This window comes from Histomonas meleagridis (assembly GCF_020186115.1).
Source record: "Histomonas meleagridis strain 2922-C6/04-10x chromosome Unknown contig_1, whole genome shotgun sequence".
NCBI lineage: Eukaryota > Parabasalia > Tritrichomonadida > Dientamoebidae > Histomonas > Histomonas meleagridis.
In genome coordinates this window covers 715214-736239 of record NW_027150746.1, presented here as the reverse complement: position 1 = coordinate 736239, position 21026 = coordinate 715214, and the positions used below count along the sequence as shown (strand labels likewise).

The 21026-nt window shown below is 30.3% G+C and overlaps 6 protein-coding genes across 6 annotated transcripts; 4 read left to right on the top strand and 2 right to left on the bottom strand.

Moving 5' to 3' along the window:
• Nucleotides 1–3625: 3625 nt before the first annotated feature.
• On the bottom strand, nt 3626–5163 carry GO595_000212 (TKL family protein kinase; the record flags this gene model as incomplete). Its single annotated transcript, XM_067914991.1, has 2 exons — nt 3626–3646; nt 3730–5163. The coding sequence occupies 2 exons, from the start codon at nt 5161–5163 to the stop codon at nt 3626–3628; spliced, it is 1455 nt and encodes a 484-aa protein (XP_067779667.1).
• A 210-nt stretch (nt 5164–5373) lies between these two features.
• Nucleotides 5374–6474, top strand: GO595_000211 (uncharacterized protein; the record flags this gene model as incomplete). The annotated part of the gene is made up of 1 exon (XM_067914980.1): nt 5374–6474. The coding sequence occupies one exon, from the start codon at nt 5374–5376 to the stop codon at nt 6472–6474; it is 1101 nt and encodes a 366-aa protein (XP_067779666.1).
• A 1807-nt stretch (nt 6475–8281) lies between these two features.
• GO595_000210 (uncharacterized protein) lies at nt 8282–10480 on the top strand (the record flags this gene model as incomplete). Its single annotated transcript, XM_067914969.1, has 1 exon — nt 8282–10480. One exon carries the CDS (start codon nt 8282–8284, stop codon nt 10478–10480), a length of 2199 nt encoding a protein of 732 aa, XP_067779665.1.
• Nucleotides 10481–14996: 4516 nt separating this feature from the next.
• On the top strand, nt 14997–15488 carry GO595_000209 (beta-galactosidase-like protein; the record flags this gene model as incomplete). Its single annotated transcript, XM_067914957.1, has 1 exon — nt 14997–15488. The coding sequence occupies one exon, from the start codon at nt 14997–14999 to the stop codon at nt 15486–15488; it is 492 nt and encodes a 163-aa protein (XP_067779664.1).
• Nucleotides 15489–15963: 475 nt separating this feature from the next.
• GO595_000208 (beta-galactosidase-like protein) lies at nt 15964–17142 on the top strand (the record flags this gene model as incomplete). The annotated part of the gene is made up of 1 exon (XM_067914946.1): nt 15964–17142. One exon carries the CDS (start codon nt 15964–15966, stop codon nt 17140–17142), a length of 1179 nt encoding a protein of 392 aa, XP_067779663.1.
• A 1685-nt stretch (nt 17143–18827) lies between these two features.
• On the bottom strand, nt 18828–20708 carry GO595_000207 (proactivator polypeptide-like; the record flags this gene model as incomplete). The annotated part of the gene is made up of 1 exon (XM_067914935.1): nt 18828–20708. One exon carries the CDS (start codon nt 20706–20708, stop codon nt 18828–18830), a length of 1881 nt encoding a protein of 626 aa, XP_067779662.1.
• Nucleotides 20709–21026: the final 318 nt, after the last annotated feature.

The following is a 21026-nucleotide window of genomic DNA, read 5'->3' as shown; positions in this document are numbered from 1 at the left end:
AAATACTTTACAAAAATAAATTAAAGAATTTCCTGAATCAAAAAATGTAAAATATTTATTGATCAAGTTCGAGAGATAAATCTTCATGTTCTTTGGAATATAACTCAAGCCTGTCAATAACAGGTATAGATTGAAGGAATGAGTCAAAATTTGTTGTGGTTGAAAATGATGTATCAACACTTGATGTACTTTTTCTTCTTGCAAAAAATTTTGAAGTTTTAAACCTAACTGTGTTATCAAATGACACTCGTGGAATATCATTTCTTTTGTTGCGAAGCATTCCTAAATCAACTGTATTTGATAATATCTTTTTATCTAAACTATCATTTAAAGAAACAATTTGATTTTGTTGTTTATTATGATCAATTGATAAAATTGGAAATGATTCTTTATCATTTGTATTTGATTCATTTATAACAACAAAAGGAATTAATGAATACGAAGAAGATGAAGAATTTGATTTAATTTCGGTGTTATTATTTGCTTGTATCTTATTTGATGTTGTTGACGAAGAAGGATTATTTTGGTTAATGGATACAGATAACAACACTTCATCATTTGTCTTATTTTTACCTTTCGATATTGATGGTGAATCATTATCAGATTGTTTTGCATTAGAATATTCTGAATTTTTATATGATGACTCGATGGTTTCTATATCATCAAAACTGAATGTAAAATGAATTTGACTGTTTTTGCAATGTGTTATCTTTGAGTAAAGAATTTGTTTTTAATGGACGTTCTTCTTTCATTTGTGAATTATTTGTTTTATCTTCGCTTTTATTGATAATATTTTGTTGTTTTGATTTACTTTCATGATTATGATATGAAAATGGTTCAATGCTTTCTATTTCATGGAAACTAATTATTTTTTGGTTTGAATAATTTTCATGTTTACTATCACTAAGTATACTACTTTCCTGTGTTGAATCAGATGCTTTATTATTATGTAAAATTGATTTTTGGTTTTCTGACTTAAGGTTTTCGATTTCATTGATATCAATTGTTTCTTGTTTTATATAAGAATTGTGTTTATTTTCGATGCTTTTCTGTTTTGTTTTATATTCATTAGATTTTTTATTGATTGATTGAATACTTATTTTATTTAGACTGACTGCTTCATTATTCATTCGAGAATTATATTGTTTTACATTATCTCCACTTTTATTAATGAAATTTTGTCGCTTTAATTGGAATAATTTGTGGATCAATTGCATTTGTTTTGAAAATTATTGGAATTGTTATATTTTTAGTTAAATATAACAATAAAAAAGATAAAACTACTTCAAAATTACACTTCAAAAATTCAACAACATCAAGTACAAAACAAAATGAAAATGTAAATTATTTAGTTGCAGATATTGTTAAAGAAGATGAAAGTAATTGGTTATAATGCAAATATATAATAAAAATTAATTAAATTGATTTTGATTTGATATAAAAATTTGAAATATTTTTATTTGTGATTTTGTAACTTTTTAGCAATCAATGGATAATACAAAATGTGCATACAAAAAAGATGGATTCTGATAATGCTTTTATGTCACCGGATCTGCTTTCAGTCTCACTTGAAATAGTTGATATCCATATATATTGTTGGAATAATTCAGGAATGTTTTGGATATCTCAATGCAACCGAAGTACAAAAATTATAGTTGATCATTTACGAAAAGGAACCTCACAGGAACTGCGTTACAAACGGTTTTAATAATTGTGTACAATTCTCCAACCAATGTTTAAAGAAAATAGTATCCAAATTAATGTTTTAAATGCGTGTGCATTTGATTTTCGTCCAGATGCATAATTAAATCAACGGACTTGGATTAGGTTGAATAACATGTTTTGTGAATAACCGTGATTCATTCTTAGCTAATCTAATTAAAACAGCGCATGAACCCTGAAACATATGGAAAAGATTTATGCAACTTTGTAGTGCTCATCAAGCTAATATTCTTGATTATTAAAATGCTGAAGACTGATGAATTTACACATGTACATATTTAGACCTACACACATGAGAAAAAAACTGGCATCACTGATAAAAAAGTGCCAGGGAAAACTCTCTGGAACGCAATCAGGTTTGATTTGAAATGAAAAGTTTCAGTCGGAATATGGTTGTCTTTTGTGATTCGAAAGACCCAATTGATGAGTATATTCTAGAAGATTCTAGAGATTTGGTTGCAATTGATTTTAAAGATGTAAATGATTTTGAATCTTGTATCCAAAAATTAGGTTGTGCTTTCAAGTGTCCTGTTGGTAGTTCAAAAGAAATTCATAGTAGAAATTTTTTATTTTATCTTCCATACTTTAAAGGTGATATCAACTTGGTTATTGAAAATTTTAATCATTTTTCTAATAGCAACCCTCAGGGTGCATGTAAAATGGTCGATATGTTTCGGAATTCAGTTCTTCCTTTTTGGGATAATCCTTCTAAACTTCTTTGGGATGAGGAGGAATCACCTAAAAATTTTGATGTATATATACATGGAAGCGAAGTCATAAATTAGGAAACGAAGTTTACATCGCCTTCTGATCATGTCATATAAAAGAACTTATCCAGAAGATAACTTCCTTGAACAAGCTTCAAGGTTTTGTACAACCAAAGTCACAATCTCAACCTCCATCACCCATTACCCACTGGTTGGTAAAACAAAATTTTTTGGTAAATAAAAATTGAATAATTTACATGGAAATGGATTTCAGAAATTTATTCATAAAAGTGTCACTGAATTGTAATTTTATGTAAGAAATTATAATTTTTTATTAAAAACGGGAGCTTCTGTCCCCAAATTCCAAAAATAAGTAAAGCCTACTTTCTATGAATTTTTATTCAAAGATGATAATGCAATGTTTTTTGATAGGGAAAATCCACTTCTTCAAAACTATTGATTGTTTTTATCTTCAAAACTAATTGTTTAATAAGATTTCAACATAAAGTTTTATATTTATAATATTTCTTTATTCTGCTTACACTAAATAAAATTTGGATATTTTAAATCAAAAAAAAAAAATTGATTATAAAAAAATACATTATAAAGTTCTAAAGTTAGTTTATTAAAATATTGGTTGAAGTTTTTGCACTAATTCTGGTACTTTGAACTGTGGATATTGTGCGAATAATTTTTTAATCAATTCGGAAAAGTTTGATAAATAATTGTTTGGTAATGTTTCGAACATTCGGTACATCACTGCGAGGACTTTTAGGTTTTCATTTATTTTGTTATTGAAATTATTTATCAAATCCATTTCATCAACAAATTTTGGATCATTATATTGATAATATGAAAGCACAAATAAACATTCGTTAAAGTGTTCGTTCATATATTTTATTGCAATTTGAATTGGCTCTTTATATTTTGCAATTATTTGTCTTAAAGAAGCGTAAGAAAGCAAATTCTTATAGATGAGTAAAACATAATAATTATTATAATTAAATGGTAAACAATGTTTTGCAATATGATTTGCTATATCAAAATTAACTGTTATTTTCGATAATAAATTTAATGATTCGGAATATTTTAATTTCGAAAGATTTTCTAAAAGTTTTGCTTGTTTAAATGTGTTCGATCTTACATTTAAAGATTGTAAGATTTTCACAAGTTCAATTATAATTTCTTTTGGATAATTAAATAAAGAAATTATGAAACTATAACCATTATTTGTTGCTAAATATTTTTCAAAGTCAATAACCGTCGGCAGTTTTTGGAGCACCTCAATTTGCAGTTGAACGTTTAGCTTTGGGAAGTACGCTTCAATTTTCTGTAAGGCTTCATCGTCTTTCAAAATGTCTTCAGACGTTAATTTCTTAACGTTCTCCTCAAAACTTGTATAATCGTTTTGAATTGTTTGTTGTATTTGAGGAATATCTTGTATTGGACAAGCATTTAGAAAATCATCTTCATTTGTACCTACAAAATGAAATTCGGGCTTCATTAAACATTGACAAATTGTAGTAAATGAAGGTCTTTCTTTTGGATCTTCATCCCAACATTTTGTTATTAGATTAATCAATTGTGGAGGGCCATAATTTGATGGGATTTGTGGCCTAATTTTTTGTTGTATTACAGCCATCACAACTTGGTCTTGTGACATCCCTGGATAAGGCTGCTCTTTTAACAACAACATTTCCCACAATAAAACAGCAAAAGAATAGACATCAACTTTCTCATCATAATGTGGTGATGACCTTAATAGCTCAGGCGCCATCCATTGCGCAGTGCCTACAAAACCTGTATGTACTTCAGGCGTTAAAAATCCAACAAGTCCAAAGTCACAAATTCGTGGTTGATCATCATCATCCAAGAGAATGTTTGCGCTTTTTAGGTCGCGATGAATTATCCCATGCATATGTAATGAGTTCATTCCTTCTGCGACTTTAAGCGCAATGATTGAGCGTCGCGTTGGCGTTAAATAACTCATTCGTGATGTTAATGAACATTTAAGAAGTTCAGTAACAATACAAAATGGTGGAGTAAGTGTAACACCAAAAAGTCCTAAAACAGATGGATGCTTAACAGTACTAAGAACCCATACTTCACGCTTGAATGTTTTAAGTTGCCGGCCGCGAAGTGTGTGCATTTTGAGTTCTTTGACAGCTACTTTTTTCATGGTGCCAACCATTGTGCCTGTATAGACAGAACCAAAGGTGCCATTGCCTATAAGATCGCCTAAGACGTATGCAGAGTGTGAAATTTCGGAGTTACTATCTTCAGGAAGAAATGGTGGAATTGTTGATAATCCTGGTCCATCATCAAGACCTTCAAGATGACCAATAGCTTGAATCTTTTGTTCAAGGACTTGAATTGAGTTGGCTAATTTGGGTGTTTGTGGTTGCATTGAAATACTTGATTGATAATCCATTAAAGCACTCTTGAGTGCAATAATATCGATTTTGTCTTGATCATTGAGATCGCTTTGGGATATTATAAAATAGTTTTTGTTCTTACAGCCAAATGATATTGAACATTTATTAGCTTGTGATCGAATTTGTATAACAGATTTAAGAACACTTGTATGATCCCATGTAATTGCAGTAGTAAGCCATTGAACTTTTGAACATGAATAAACAATTTTCATTGTTTCATTTAAAACATCAGCAAATGATTGATTAGCTTCGCGAAGAGTATTTTCATTAACAGATGCATCTGGTTCAAATGTTCTCATGAAATATAAAAAATCATCGAATAGAGAGCATAATTTGGAACGGTGAATTGTTATTTGATATTGAAGAGAAAGAAGTTTTTGAATTTGAATGATGATACCACTGGCCCACTGAGGTAAGTTTCGTGGTTGCTGCTGACTTTGGTTGCTTAATTCCTCAAACATTTTATTGGAGTTAAATTTTAACGGGCGGTGAAGAACGTTTAAATCAATATGGAGCCAATTCAGGTCGTTCTCCAATTTCTCAAAGAAGAAGGTTATAAAGAAACATTTGATACACTTGTTCGTGAAGCTGAGGTTCAATACAAAGAAGGATCATTTCAAGAACATACACTTCGACAATTACTTGGTGAAATGAAATTATCAAATCAAAATGATATTATTCGTAAGCTTGTTAAAGGGCCGAAATATTCTCTTGAATCAAAAATAGATACCAAAGCATTCAATGGATCACCAATTTCGATGATATCCATTGATGATTCTTATTTAATAGCATCATTTACAGATGGTTCAATTAGAAAACTTAGCCCAAACAATGAAGAAATAGCTCTTATTAACCCCAAACTATCTACAATTCTCTGTTTTATCCGACAAAATGATAATATCTATTTCGGGACAATGAGTGGTACTATAGGAATTCTTTCTCTTTCCACCTTTTCTATTGTCAAGACTCTTAATCTTCCACAAGGTTCAATTATAGCCATTACAATTAATGATAATAAATTATTTGCTGCATCACGTAACAACTTTATGTGCATTATTGACATTGAAACCTTTTCTATATCATCAACATTTCCACATGATAATCCAATTAGTGCTTTATGTTCACTTAACAATGGAATCATATATTCGGTTCAAAATGACACAATGTTTCATTTTCGATCAAGCGATGACTATTCAATTGACCATTTAATCCCAATGAACCCTAATGCATTTGCATCTAGTGCGATGGGCATCAGAGATCTTGTTCAATGTCCCACAGATCCATCGATATTTATAGCGTTAACTGATATATGTAAATTATATATTTATCGTTTGCCTGTTAATTCGAAAGAAATTGAAGTTTTGAAGACTTTAACACATGTAATAAGTGATGGGTTAACACAACTTCAAATGCTTTGGAAATCGTCAGCAACTTTGATCACAACATCGAATGATATGACTGTAATTGCGATAGATGTAGAAACTGATAGCGTAGTGTTTAAACTTGAAGATTGGAAGAAAGCTACAAGATGTATTTCCATAATTGGAGATAAGTTATTTGTTGGTGCTTTCGATAAATCTATATCAACATATAAACTTAAAATACAATAAAAGATTTTTAAAGTTTATATTGATTTTATTTTATTAAATGTGATGAAATGGAAGTTGAAAGTTCTTGTATTTGATTTATAAGTTTTTTGGTGGTGTCCTTAAGTTCTGTGATACGAGCTTGTAAATCTTGAATTCGAGCATCGATAGAATTAAGTTTTTCTTCAAATGAACTCGAAGGATTTCCTTCTATGTTACTTTTCCTGATCGTAAATTTTCCTCTTTTAATGATTTCTCCATTGAAGGCTGATTCATCTTCAGTTGAAGATGAAGTAATTTCTTGTTTTTCAAAATTCCATTCTGCTTTTTTTAATGAATTATTATCGATTTTGTGTTTTGCATTAATATTATGACATATTTTATATCTTTGTTCTAATAGTGGTAAATCTTTAAAAAGAAAAGTTGATAATTCGGTTGTTGGAATTGCTTGTTTAAGAAATCTATGATTTAATAATTCTTTAGCTGTTGGTCTTTTAGATGGATCCTTTTGTAAACACTGTTTTACAAAGTCATTAAATGTAGATGAAAAGTTTTTGTCTTCAGGTAATGTTGGTGGAGGTTCATTTGATATTTTTATTGCAACTTCTAATGGATATAGCTTAGAAAATGGAGCTTCACCTGTTGCTATTTCAATCGCTGTTATCCCAAGACTCCATATATCTGCCTTCTCAGTATATCCATTTATCCCATCTATAACTTCTGGAGCCATGTAACATGGTGTTCCAACTACAGTATATCTTGCTTCTTTCATTTTCCCAGCTTCATGAAGATCAGTAGCAATTCCAAAATCAGCTAATTTAATTTCTCCTGAATCATTAAATAAAATATTACCAGCTTTTATATCTCTATGAATTCTTTTTTTATCATGAAAATATGCTAATGGTTTTATTATTTCTTGTAAAAATGTAGCAATATAAGATTCATTCTGGAATCCTTGATGAGAATTAAACCTTAAAATTTCGAAAATAGATCCTCCATTCATATATTCCATTAAAATATAAAGTAATGATTTCTCAATAAAAGAACCAATATATTTAACAACATTTGGATGATTGCATGTAGACCAAAATGATATTTCACTCCTTAATTGATCAATTTCAATTGGACATACATCAAGATCAATAATTTTTATTGCTAATATTTGATCATTCATTTTACATTTTGCTAAATAAACCTCTGAGGTTGCACCTCTTCCTATTAAGTTAATTAATTCATATTGAGAACTTTCCATTGGGAATTGCATATTACTTATAAACCACCATAAAAAATAAAATAACCTCTATTGAAATTAGTATTATTGTTATAAAAAAAATGTAAAAATCACACCTTAATATGCGTTGCATACATACATTGAAATCTTCATAAAAATTTAACTTAAATTTCATATTTTTTAATTAATTTCATGCCAAACTTAATTAATTAATAACAAATATAAATAACACAGCACTTGTATTGAAATTGAAATATTTTCAAGCTATTATATAAGGATGATGATAAGAACTATATTTTATATCCATTTTGCCTTCACAACAAATCATGAATTTAAGTTCAATAACGCATAATTTTCATATAATTTCACTATGCAATATTATTGATATAAAAATCTCAAAATCCCAATTTTTTGCAAAAATTATGGAATAATCTTTAAATTATAATATAAATTGGTTCATAATGACTCGGAATTATCTCACTAAATTTATCCTATGCTTGAGATTTTTACTGATACTAAAACAGGCAAAAATTGCCCACTGTCAGCCAATTAACCTTTCAAAAAAGCGGTTTTGAAACCAACGAAAAAGTGCAACAACTAATGACAGAACAAGGAGAAAGAAACCTTATGGATGAACTCAGGCATGTTCAGCTTCTCTTGAAGAGAGAGGAAATTTTCAATGAGTTCCAGCAAACTGAAATCCAAGAATTAAATACAAATCTTCGAACAGAATCACAACGTGTTTTTTCCTTACAAAAACTCTTATTATATCTTCACATGTGTTCCATGGGCGACAAGGCAATTAATCTCCAAGCTACATTTTTTGATTCTTTATTAAAAGATGATGAAAAACGCCTTACAAATCAAGGTACTGCATCATCTAATGCCTACAATCGTGTCATATCAAGCTTCCTTGATAATAATGAACTTTTAGCTCGGGCTTTAGCTGATCTTCTTCAAAGTTCTGAAATCTCCCAAGAAATTGATCAACTCACATACTCAACAATTCCTGGATTATTTGGGTATCTTTGGAGCTCAGAATCTGGGGAAAAATATGCCAAATTCATTGAAGAATTATTTAAAGTATCTCCAGATAAAACACCACAATTCATCCGCGTAATCTTTGCCGTACCTCCATTCCGCCAATTTTTCGATGCTGTTATGGCCGATCTTGTTAATTCCATTCAGAATGTGACAGATCAAGCCAAAGCCGATGAATTTGCCGTTGAATTCCTTAAGAAGTGGAACGAACATTCACAGTTCTGTCCTGGCATTGTCAAACGAATTATATCCCTTTCTGACCAACCTGACAAATGTCTTATTGATTCATTCCTTGAGCCTGCCTTTAACTCTCCACGTAGTTTTGGCATTGTTCCTCTATCATTTACTATTAATCCCGAAGCCATGGGCTTCATCAAAACTGCTGTTCTTGCGAAATCATCAGAATTATGGGATATCATCGCAAGCTCCCAAAACTCTTCCCAACTCTTCTCATCTAAGCGTCTTTCCGATATTCTTCCAGATCTTGGCAAGACAGCACTCTTTTCGAATGAAGATCTTCATTTATTAGGACTTCTCTCTAAAAGTGCCAAAAAGATAGATCCCAACTTTACTGAGATAACCCAATCTAATCAACCCGATAGTTCACCTGTTTATCAAGTTTTCCCATTCTCAATTCCTATCGTCCAGGAAAATCAGCATAACGGTCAACCCGAAGAGCGCCGATCAGAAGACGATGAGATTGAATACCAACTTCGTGAGATGTTAACGGGCGTCGACGTGATACCGATACCCGCCCAATCTAATGACAAGCCTAATATGATTGAGCTTCTTAAGTCACAAGTACAATTAGCACGCCCAGATAACCGATTATTATTAGAGATGAAGATTGATGATTTCGAGGCATCACATAACAATCGACAAAATCGAATGAATTTCCAACAATTCTTAGAGCTCCTTAAGGAAAAATTTAAAGAACGTCAACCACAACGCTTAGAAAAGTTATCCAAGATCTCATTGTATAACTCCGAATATACCCAAATGGAACAACTTACAAAGACAATCAAGAAATCAATTGATGAATATCGTGATGTATTACGCCTTTATCTTGTTGAGAAATGGACATCCGAATCACCAATACAATGCGATGATGACTTATGCAAGATAAGTGATCCCAAATTTAGGACATTCTTCCGCGGCATTGTCGACAATTTCAAAGAATGGTGCGCAAGCCAACAATATCAACATGCGACGAAAGTCGAGATCCTTCACAACATCGTAATGACACAATTACCATTGTCGAGGTTCTTAACTGTTAATCCTGAGTTCGTAACAAAAGACACTCTCTGTCATGATGGGATTCATAACCAAAAGGATCAGTTGTTAGAACAAAACACTTTCGACTTCACAGAAACTTTCCAACAAAACCCAAAGCTATTGGACACTGCAAAGAAACAACTGCAACAAGCTTTCGACGCGCCGTTGCCATTGTTGAAGTTGCAATACTTTAGCGACGCATTGAATTCATTGGTGTTCGTGCTCACTTTCGAGGGACATAAGGAGGTCGGAGCTGACCAGTGGCTGCCAATGGCAATACTGCTGCTCGTGCAGGCAGAGCCTGAGCAGCTGCCGTCGACAATCGCTTACATCGACCACTTCGTAAAGCCAAGCAGCAGCGAGCAGGACGACCAGCTGAGGCTGATGCCTGAGAATATCGAATACACTTTCACAATGATAAAGTCGGCGTTAATGCACTTCCAAAAGAGTATCGACGGAATAGGTATCCCTGAAGAACAGTAAAAAACAATTAATTTTTGGAAAAATTTGAATTTTCGCGATTTGATGCCAATTCAATGCGTTTTGTGTGAAAGAAATGTGTTTCATATGAGAGATTTATCACTTTTTACGTAAAGAACATTCTTTAAGAATTATGTTTTAATAAATTTGTAAATATCTAAATATGTTATGACATCAGATTTATTTCAAAATCCTTCAAATAGAAACATTTAGTGTATCATAAGGTGCACCAGTTGAAGAATGTTCTCAGTATCCCTGGCAAACGAATACATTTTCACAATCAAGTACATTTACGAGGCCAAATACATTTACTAATTCGAATACTCTTACTAAATTAAATACTCTTACCAAATCGAATACATTTACTAAATCAAACACCCTTACTAATTCAGATACATATACTAAATCAAATACATTTACAGAATCATTACAATTTGGTGGAACATATATTCAAACGTTAATTTTTGCACAAACAATTACACAAACAGTTGTTTCCAAAACTATTTTCACAAATACTATTACTCTTTCGATGTTTAAATCATTTTATTCTTATATTGAAACGAAATTTGTTTATTATGATTATATCGTTCTTGAATATTCATCATATATTACATATTATTCTGCTTTTTAAACAATTCTTAATAATGAAGAAAAAGACAAAGAATCACAAGAAATTCTTATTATTGTTATTGTAATTGTTTGTGTTATAATTATTTTAATTATTTCACTTCTTATTATCTTTTTAATTCGTCATCGTCAACAAAAACGTAATAGTATATCAAGTTGTCAAGAAAATGAAAATGGAATCAATAACAATGATATTACAACAGAAAATGTTTTTAATTTATGTTATATTGAAGAAGATCCTTTTGCTAAAGATTTTCAAGAAAACAATTTTATATAAAAATTTAATGTTTTATTGCCTTATTATAATAAATATAAACTACATTCATGTTAATTTATAAAAATATTAATATAAGTGAATAATCAAATAACCTTCAATTTACATGAATAATACTTCCAGTATTAATAACAATTTCTTTTTATGAATTAATACAAGGTATAAGTGGTTAAGAAGATGAAGGGTACACTTAAATTTAATTAAACTGATTTAAAATTAGTGTTTTAAAACTTATTGCATGCACTAATTCTATGCTTTTGGAAAATGGATTTTAAATTTCAAAATGGTTCAATCAGAAAACTTTTAAAATAGAATTTCTTTCCTCTAAAAGTAACTTTTTCAAAAGCGATCCTATTCTAATATGCAGCAATCTGTTTTTTAATAAATTTTAATTAGATTAATGATTTTTGTAATAGTTCTATTTTTTTAGCTGTCACTTTTTATTATGAACGTTTTTTAATTCGGATGCAACATGTGCATATCGAATGGATTCGCTCTTTCTTACTTCATAATTATAGAATTTTTATGTCAAAGAAAAAAGATGTTAAAACTACTAGTGTTAACTTATTTTCTGAACTTTCAAAATATAAATTACAACTGGCTCAACCTGGAAATGAACCATTTTGTAAACCATACTTATATTCACTTACAATTTCTTGTATAGATGAAAGGTTTAATTTTATTAATTCTGATTTTAATAAAATTCGATCATATTTGGCAACATATGTTCCAATAATTGATTTTTCTGCTAATGAGTTAAATTCCACACAACTTACAAATGCACATGATCGACTAGCCAAATGTATATTAACTTTTTATTTAAGATATAATGCATCACCATCACTAATTTCATTTAATATTTATGGAAAAGATCTTTCTTCATATGAATCTGCATTTCTTCAATGGTCACAACGCATCTGCTTTAATTCCAATAACTATTATCCAAATGATTTTCTCTCTGATTTTGGGAGCGGAGTTATAGTTTCTATAATTCTTAATAAAATTCGGCCAGAACTTGTTCGTTTACAAAGAATATCATTTGGGAAAAACCTTAGCGCATATGATATATTAAAGAATTGGAAAGAATTAGAAGTTGCTTTATTTGTACTTGGAATTCGTGTTCCAAATACAAATGAAATTAACGACCGTTTATGCATGTTATGTTTTGCAGCTGATTTATTTAATTCATATTCTTTTAATTCTCCAAATACGAAACTTATTGATAATGAAATAAATCAACAATGTAATTATAACCTTGGGAAAATTAATTTATTAATGGAAGAAATTTCATATGTTTCAGGAAAAAATAAAGAAACTTTTATACCTAATGAAGAAAAGAAAAATGATCAAACGCCAGAACACTTTAAACCAATTTTTCCAAGTAAAAATGAAGAAATTTTAAAGAAGGAACATGTTGATACTGAGTCACAAACAAATAACATTAAAACAATTAATGAAAATGTGGAAAAAGAAGATAAATTTTATGTTGTTGAAAGTTCAAAAAAGCAAAAGAAATTAGTACAAAAGATAACATCAATTGGACCAGAAATTAATGAACATAGAAAAATAAATGAAATAAAAAAGAAAACATCACAAACTAAAATAGAAAAAAAGAATAAAAAGATTTCAACAAAAAGAAGACAATATATTATCAATAACAATGCTAACACAAATAATATTCCATCTAATGTAATTATATACGATTCCAGATATAACCCAAAAGATAATGAAAAACAAAATGATTTAAATAATAAATCATTCAAACAGAATACTATGAAAATAAAAGATAATGATAAGCAATTAAATACTAATAACAGTGATAAAATCAAACATGAAGAAACTCAATTTAATTCAGTAAATAATATAAATAAAGAAGAAAAAATAGAAATTAATAAGAACAAACCATTGGAAAATTCAAGTTACATTTTGATTAATAAAAGCAGAAATCGTTCCTCCAAAATAAATAATGATCATTCCAAAAAACATCAAGCAGAAAAACATAAAATTGATCGAAAAAGTAAAGATAAAACAAAGCGTATTGACTCACAATTAAATCTTAATGAAATAGAAATTATAGAACCTTCATATGAAAAATCATATTTGCATAATAGAAAAGTATCTAATTCAGAGCAACAAAACAAAATCGATTCAAATCAAGATACAATTAATATCAATGAAATAGAAAACATTTATTCATCATTTAAAAAATCTAATTCACATCTTAGTAAAGAACGTAAGTCAATACAGCAAAGCGAAGACGAAACAAAACAAACCAAATCACATTTAAAAACAGAAGTAAAAAGTCTTGATGAAATCGAAATTATCGAACCATCATTTAGCAAATCCTACATAAGTAAAAATAGTTCAAAATTAAAGCGACAAAATTTCATTAATAAAAGTGGAGATAATGCAAAACAATATAATTTTCGAATGAATAATGAAGCAGTCAGTCTAAATAAAATAAGTATTCAATCAATCAATAAAAAATCTAATGAATATAAAACAAAACAGAAAAGCATCGAAAATAAACACAATTCTTATATAAAACAAGAAACAATTGATATCAATGAAATCGAAAACCTTAAGTCAGAAAACCAAAAAATCAATTTTACATAATAATAAAGCATCTGATTCAACACAGGAAAGTAGTATACTTAGTGATAGTAAACATGAAAATTATTCAAACCAAAAAATAATTAGTTTCCATGAAATAGAAAGCATTGAACCATTTTCATATCATAATCATGAAAGTAAATCAAAACAACAAAATATTATCAATAAAAGCGAAGATAAAACAAATAATTCACAAATGAAAGAAGAACGTCCATTAAAAACAAATTCTTTACTCAAAGATAACACATTGCAAAAACAGTCAAATTCATTTACATTCAGTTTTGATGATATAGAAACCATCGAGTCATCATATAAAAATTCAGAATATTCTAATGCAAAACAATCTGATAATGATTCACCATCAATATCGAAAGGTAAAAATAAGACAAATGATGAAGTGTTGTTATCTGTATCCATTAACCAAAAATAATCCTTCTTCGTCAACAACATCAAATAAGATACAAGCAAATAATAACACCGAAATTAAATCAAATTCTTCATCTTCTTCGTATTCATTAATTCCTTTTGTTGTTATAAATGAATCAAATACAAATGATAAAGAATCATTTCCAATTTTATCAATTGATCATAATAAACAACAAAATCAAATTGTTTCTTTAAATGATAGTTTAGATAAAAAGATATTATCAAATACAGTTGATTTAGGAATGCTTCGCAACAAAAGAAATGATATTCCACGAGTGTCATTTGATAACACAGTTAGGTTTAAAACTTCAAAATTTTTTGCAAGAAGAAAAAGTACATCAAGTGTTGATACATCATTTTCAACCACAACAAATTTTGACTCATTCCTTCAATCTATACCTGTTATTGACAGGCTTGAGTTATATTCCAAAGAACATGAAGATTTATCTCTCGAACTTGATCAATAAATATTTTACATTTTTTGATTCAGGAAATTCTTTAATTTATTTTTGTAAAGTATTTAAATTAGTAACTTCTCTCAAATCTGCGACTGTAACATTTGAATGTTTATTGAATTTAATGTTCTTGTTTTTTCTTCCAATCCATGTAACAAATTTAGAATCACCATACGGTGTTGCTGCTCATATTAGCAGAGATGAATACCTAGAAAACAATACGATTCTTGACAGAATCAAAGATGCTGGAATTCAATGGATAAGAACTGATTTTGATTGGTATCGATACATATATAACATAGATGGATTTGAGTTTGTCATGGGTCCAGTTCGTAATCACTCACTTAATGTATTGCCAATTATAACTTATGAAAATCGACCACCAATAAATTATCTAGAGGAAGCTATTGATCGAACGCGCATGATTGTAAGTCGCTACCAATCAGAACTTAAGTATTGGGAAATTTTAAATGAACCAAATATAGCAGGGTTCTGGGGTGGTACACCTGATCCAGCTGGTTATGCTTTACTTTTAAAAGAGAGTCATATAAAGCTATTAAGGAAATTAATTCTTCACTCCAAGTTGTCTTTGGAGGACTTGCAGGTGCTCCAATAATTTTTTTCTTTTTTTCATTAAATGAGTTTAAAGATGGTAATCTTCCTTTCGACATAATAAATATTCATCCATATCGTGCTGGCCTTCACAATTTCACCATGGTTGAATATTTCAAGAAAGATATTGAATCTTTTGTAAATCTTGCCAAAGAAAAAAAAAAAAAAAAAAGAGATTTTCCTATTTGGATCACAGAAATGGGTTATTCCACTCACTATAAAGGTTTTGATTATCCAAGATGGTTGTTCAAGACAATTTTTTTCCATGCTTCCGAAAACAACCAATTACAAAAAGATAAAAAAGGATTGGATATCTTCATGGCATTAACTTCACAGGTGGATCTAGTCTTTGTGTAACTCCACTTCGCTCAATTCTTTCAGAAGCACTTAATGGTACCGAATTTTCAGATTTTGAAATTAAGAACATTGATTTTGATTATTATTTTATCCAAAACCATACTTTAGAAGAAGACTTTGATATGGTAATAGTACCTCCATCAGAATATTATACACAAATTGCATTTAATGCAACATATTCCTTTGTTAAGAATGGCGGGAAACTTGTTTTTCTTCAAGGTGTTCCATTATATTATAATGTTGAAACAGAAGCACGAAGGAAGTTAAAAATTAATTTCATTTCAAGTTGGGGATATCCAACGATTGTTCCACCACAAGGTATTCTTGAATATTCATCTGAAGTACCGAATGAACTTCGAACATTTAATCTTTCAACTAAAGTTGGAACACGATTTTTCAATGATACATTACTTGATAAACCTAATGACCGAATGATTCCAATTTTATATGGTATTAATGAAACAATGCACTTTAAAGAACCTGCAGTACTTATATATGATTATGATTCTGATCTAAAAGGAAGTGTTATTATTAGTTCTCTTACATTTACTACGAATAATGGTAATAAAGTTGGAACTGAAAGGGAACAAGGAATATATGTTCCACAAAATTATTTACTTGCATCAAGATTTGGTGTTGAGAAATTCTTTAATTATGAGTTTAGGGCAACAGAAACAGATGAAGATGATCCAGAAAGCTTCTTTGGAATTGTGCATCGAAATTTGGATCCAAAACCTGCATATTATGGATTAAAAGCATTAACACGTGCAAAACCTTCAGGTTCAATTGATTATAAAAACATTGATTATATGGAAGAAGAACATTTAAAGTTAATTTGGAAAAGACCTGACGGGAAAAACGGATTTGCATTCTGGATACCAAATGATGATGTTTACAAAAGAAATATAAAAATTGTTGGTGAAGTTTCAGAATGTTTTGGTCATTTCGGAAATGATTTACCTATTATGAAGTCTGGCGATGAGATTAATTTATCTCAAGAAATTATTTATATAATTGGACCAGAAGAAGTAATAGTAACAAAAGAACATGTAGAACCAGAAAAAGAAACAGAAACAGAAACAATAGAATCCATAGAAACAGATGAAGAAACAGAAACAATAACAAAAGAATCTGTTGAAACAGATTCAGAAGATAACAATAACAATGGTAAATTATCTGATGGTGCTCTGGCTGGGATTATTGTGGCATGTGTGTTATTTGTTATAGTTGTAGTTGTGGTAGTTATTATAATTATAAGGAAAAAATCATATAAAAATGTTGAAGTTGATGTTTCAATTTAAATAAAAATGTCGAATAAATATTTTATATAAAATTAAAAGTGCGTTTTCCAAAAAAACAAATATAGACATAATAATAATTATTACAATTTTGAAATAATTAATAATATGTTATGAAATCTTAATAAAAAACAATTTTTTTTCAAATAATAATTTTAATGGTTCAATTTTTGAATTTTGATCTATATTATTATTATATATTTTGAATAATTTATAATTTCACTTTGTGCCATTTCTTATTTACTTCATATTGACGAAACTATATATATTCCTATTAAGTATCATTATATTTGTACATTATGTTTTCTCTATTAGTTAATCTCTAATTACTTTATATTGAATAACAAAAAAAATTATTTTAAACTTTAATTTTAATCAGGATCCATATACGAAAATATGAAACAAATAATGGGCATCAGTTTAAAGATAGACCAAATCATAATCAATATGTTAAGTATTTATATATAATAAACATCAATATATTATTAATGTTAATGAAATATTGTGAATATGTCAATTAGATTTATTTTATGTTCGTTTTGGAATTTTGTTTAATTGTTTTTGTATTCTGAATTTACTTTATGATTTGAATATGGTGAAAACAAAGAACCACTTTTCAGTAACATACTCAAAAAGTCGAAAAGTGACAGATTAAAACAAAAATTTAAAAAATAAAATGACAGGTCTTAATTATTTAAAAGATATAGAACAAAATATTTATTGTTTAAAAAATGATAACATCATAGAAGTTGTTGAATCATTAATGAAAATGTATGATCCAAATGTTCAATATTCTTATAATTTAATCGTTTGTCAATTAATTTATTCATTTTTTTTAAGTAATCCTAAAGAAACTGATCTATGTATTGAATTTCTTCGATTTGTTAAATCTAAAGAAAATAATAACAAACAATATATATGTGATATTTTTGAAATATTCACTCGAATTCTTTTCAATATCGATTTACATGAATGTTAAGTCGCTTATTAACATCTGCTTGATAAGAATTTGTATTCATATTCCTTAGTTTTACTAAATTTGAAACAAAATCATTTTATAGTTTTAATCATAATGCTCAGATAATTCAATTTACTTCGAAAAGAATTTGTTTACAATGCCCTTATCCTTGGATGTGCACTTGAGTATCGGACCTTCGAACATTTACCAATAATCATCTTCCTCTTTTCCCCTTAATTTCGTGAAATATGTCTCTTTAGCGTTGGGCACCTGGATTTATACGTAACTTTTAAGGAGTATTTCACCAGGCGCTTTCTTCAATATATTTCTCATTATCTTTAATTTTCTTTGCATTTTCTTCATTACTTTCATGATCACCTTATAAGGTGATAATATATATTTCCGTAGCAAATTCGCCTCTTGTAATGATTTTATTTCATCAATAATATGTTAGAATTTGCTCAGGAAGGAGAGTGACGAACGATGTAAGATAGTCAAGATGAATTGAATGATAACGAAATTCTTCTTCTGTTTTAGGCAATAGTTCAAGTAGAAACTGACAAAAAATCGTGTAAGAGCAGATTCAAGAAAACGAAAACTTGTGAGAAATCGTTACTTTAAGCAATGTTCTTTCAATTATCAATATTTACAACAGTCATTGAAAGTTATAGCGATGAATATTCATTACAAATTGATAATATTAAGATAAGTTTTTACTTATCAAACGAGTTTAGCAAAGACTTAACTTGCTGCAGATGTTTGACTTGGAAAGACCGCTTCCGAGCCAGCTGATAACCTTTGGAAGGTAGTTGTTGATGATTGTCTTGCAGATGCTTTGTGCAGATGTTGGGACCTTTGTGCAAAGGTTAGCAGCGAGGCTTGCGATTTGTGATGTAACGCTGGTGTCCTTCATGATTGTTGATATGCCAGTAACGACTGTTGTGCAGACTGTGCATGCAACAGTGTTGTCTAAGCCTTCTGGAATTGGGATGTAGTAGATTTCGTCATCATCTTCTTCTTCAACATCAAAATCGAGGAAATCGATTGAGTTAGACTTGCAGTAGCCGAGTTTAGTGCAGATGCTTGATGATGAGAGTTTGCTGCTGAGCCAGCTCATGATTGGGCCAACGGAAACGGAGACGATTGTCTTGCAAAGAGCAGCACCAACACCACCGCTGATTAAACCGCATGCAGCTGTAGCGGCGGCCTTAACGATTGCTTGAACAATGCTGTTGCCCATAGCAGCGGAGACGAAGCCAACAGCTGATTTACAAATTGCACAGTTGTCTGCGTTGGAAAGGCCTAATGGGAGTTCGACTTCTGTAACGTAGTCACCTTCTTCCATTTCAAGGTATAATTCGAGGTATGCATCATCATTATCGACATCATTGGAGCTGCAGATCTTGATCTTAGTGCAAACTTCTAAGTTGGTGAGACCTGTTGAGAGCCAATTCATGATGTTTGGAATGTATGAAACGATCTTGTTGCAGAATGTGCGACCGATTGATGGGAAACGAGCGCAGATCTTTTCAGCATATTCTGTAACCTTTGTTTGGACTGTTGTGCTAGCTAAGATTGAAGAGACACCAGAAACAAGATGTTTGCAGATTGAGCATGCGATACCGTTTTCGAGACCTTCTGGGATTTCGATGTAATCAACTTCATCATCGGCATTTGAGCTGCAGATCTTAAGTTTAGTGCAAACGCTGGATGTTGAAAGTTTGTTGCCGAGCCATGTCATGATTGGGCCGATGGAAACGCTGATGATTGTCTTGCAAAGTGCTGCGCCAACACCACTGGTGATGTAGCTGCATGCTGCTGTAGCGGCGGCCTTAACGACTGATTGGACTGTGCTGCTCTTCATAGCTGATGAAACATAGCTGACAGCCTTCTTGCAAATTGCGCAGTTGTCTGCGTTGGAGAGACCAAGTGGGAGTTCAATGTCTGTGACATAATCGCCTTCATCCATTTCAAGGTATAATTCGAGGTATGCATCATCGTTGTCATCGTTGGAGCTGCAGATCTTGATCTTAGTGCAAACTTCTAAGTTGGTGAGACCTGTTGAGAGCCAGTTCATGATGTTTGGAATGTATGAAACGATCTTGTTGCAGAATGTGCGACCGATTGATGGGAAACGAGCGCAGATCTTTTCAGCATATTCTGTAACCTTTGTTTGGACTGTTGTGCTAGCTAAGATTGAAGAGACACCAGAAACAAGATGTTTGCAGATTGAGCATGCGATACCGTTTTCGAGACCTTCTGGGATTTCGATGTAATCAACTTCATCATCATTGGACTTGCAAAGGCTAAGTTTTGTGCAGATATCAGCTTTGGAAATTCCGCTAGAGATGAATGAAAGAACCTTTGGAAGATAACCTGTGATGATTGTGTTGCAAAGGTTTTGTGCGGCTTGGAGGGAGAACTTAGTGCAAAGTTGTGCTGCTAATTGAGCGATAGCAGATTGGACTTTGGTGTTATCTAAGATGTTTGTGATTCCTGAAACGACTGTCTTGCAGATTGCACAAGCATCTGCGTTTGAAAGACCTTGTGGGATTTCGATTGGCTCTATGTAATCTGAGCTTAATGTGCTAATTAACAAAAGAGCGAACATTTATTTTGTGATGTGATTGGATTCATTGGAATTATCGATAATTCAATTCTTTGTCATTTGACACAAATTGTGAATTAATCTTGGAAAACACCCGAATTTTGAAAGGAATGGATTATTTTCAAATGAAATCAAAAGCTTGCGTTTTAGGAAATTATCGGAACAATAAGATTCACTGTATCACTTGAAAATTACAGTTATTTAACCCAAAAAAGAAAATAATTATCGCTAACAATACAAAAATTAATTTTAATCAATTAAAATTTTCTATTCGAAAAAAGACATTTCATCGCAACATGCAAAATTTTATATTTAAAATAC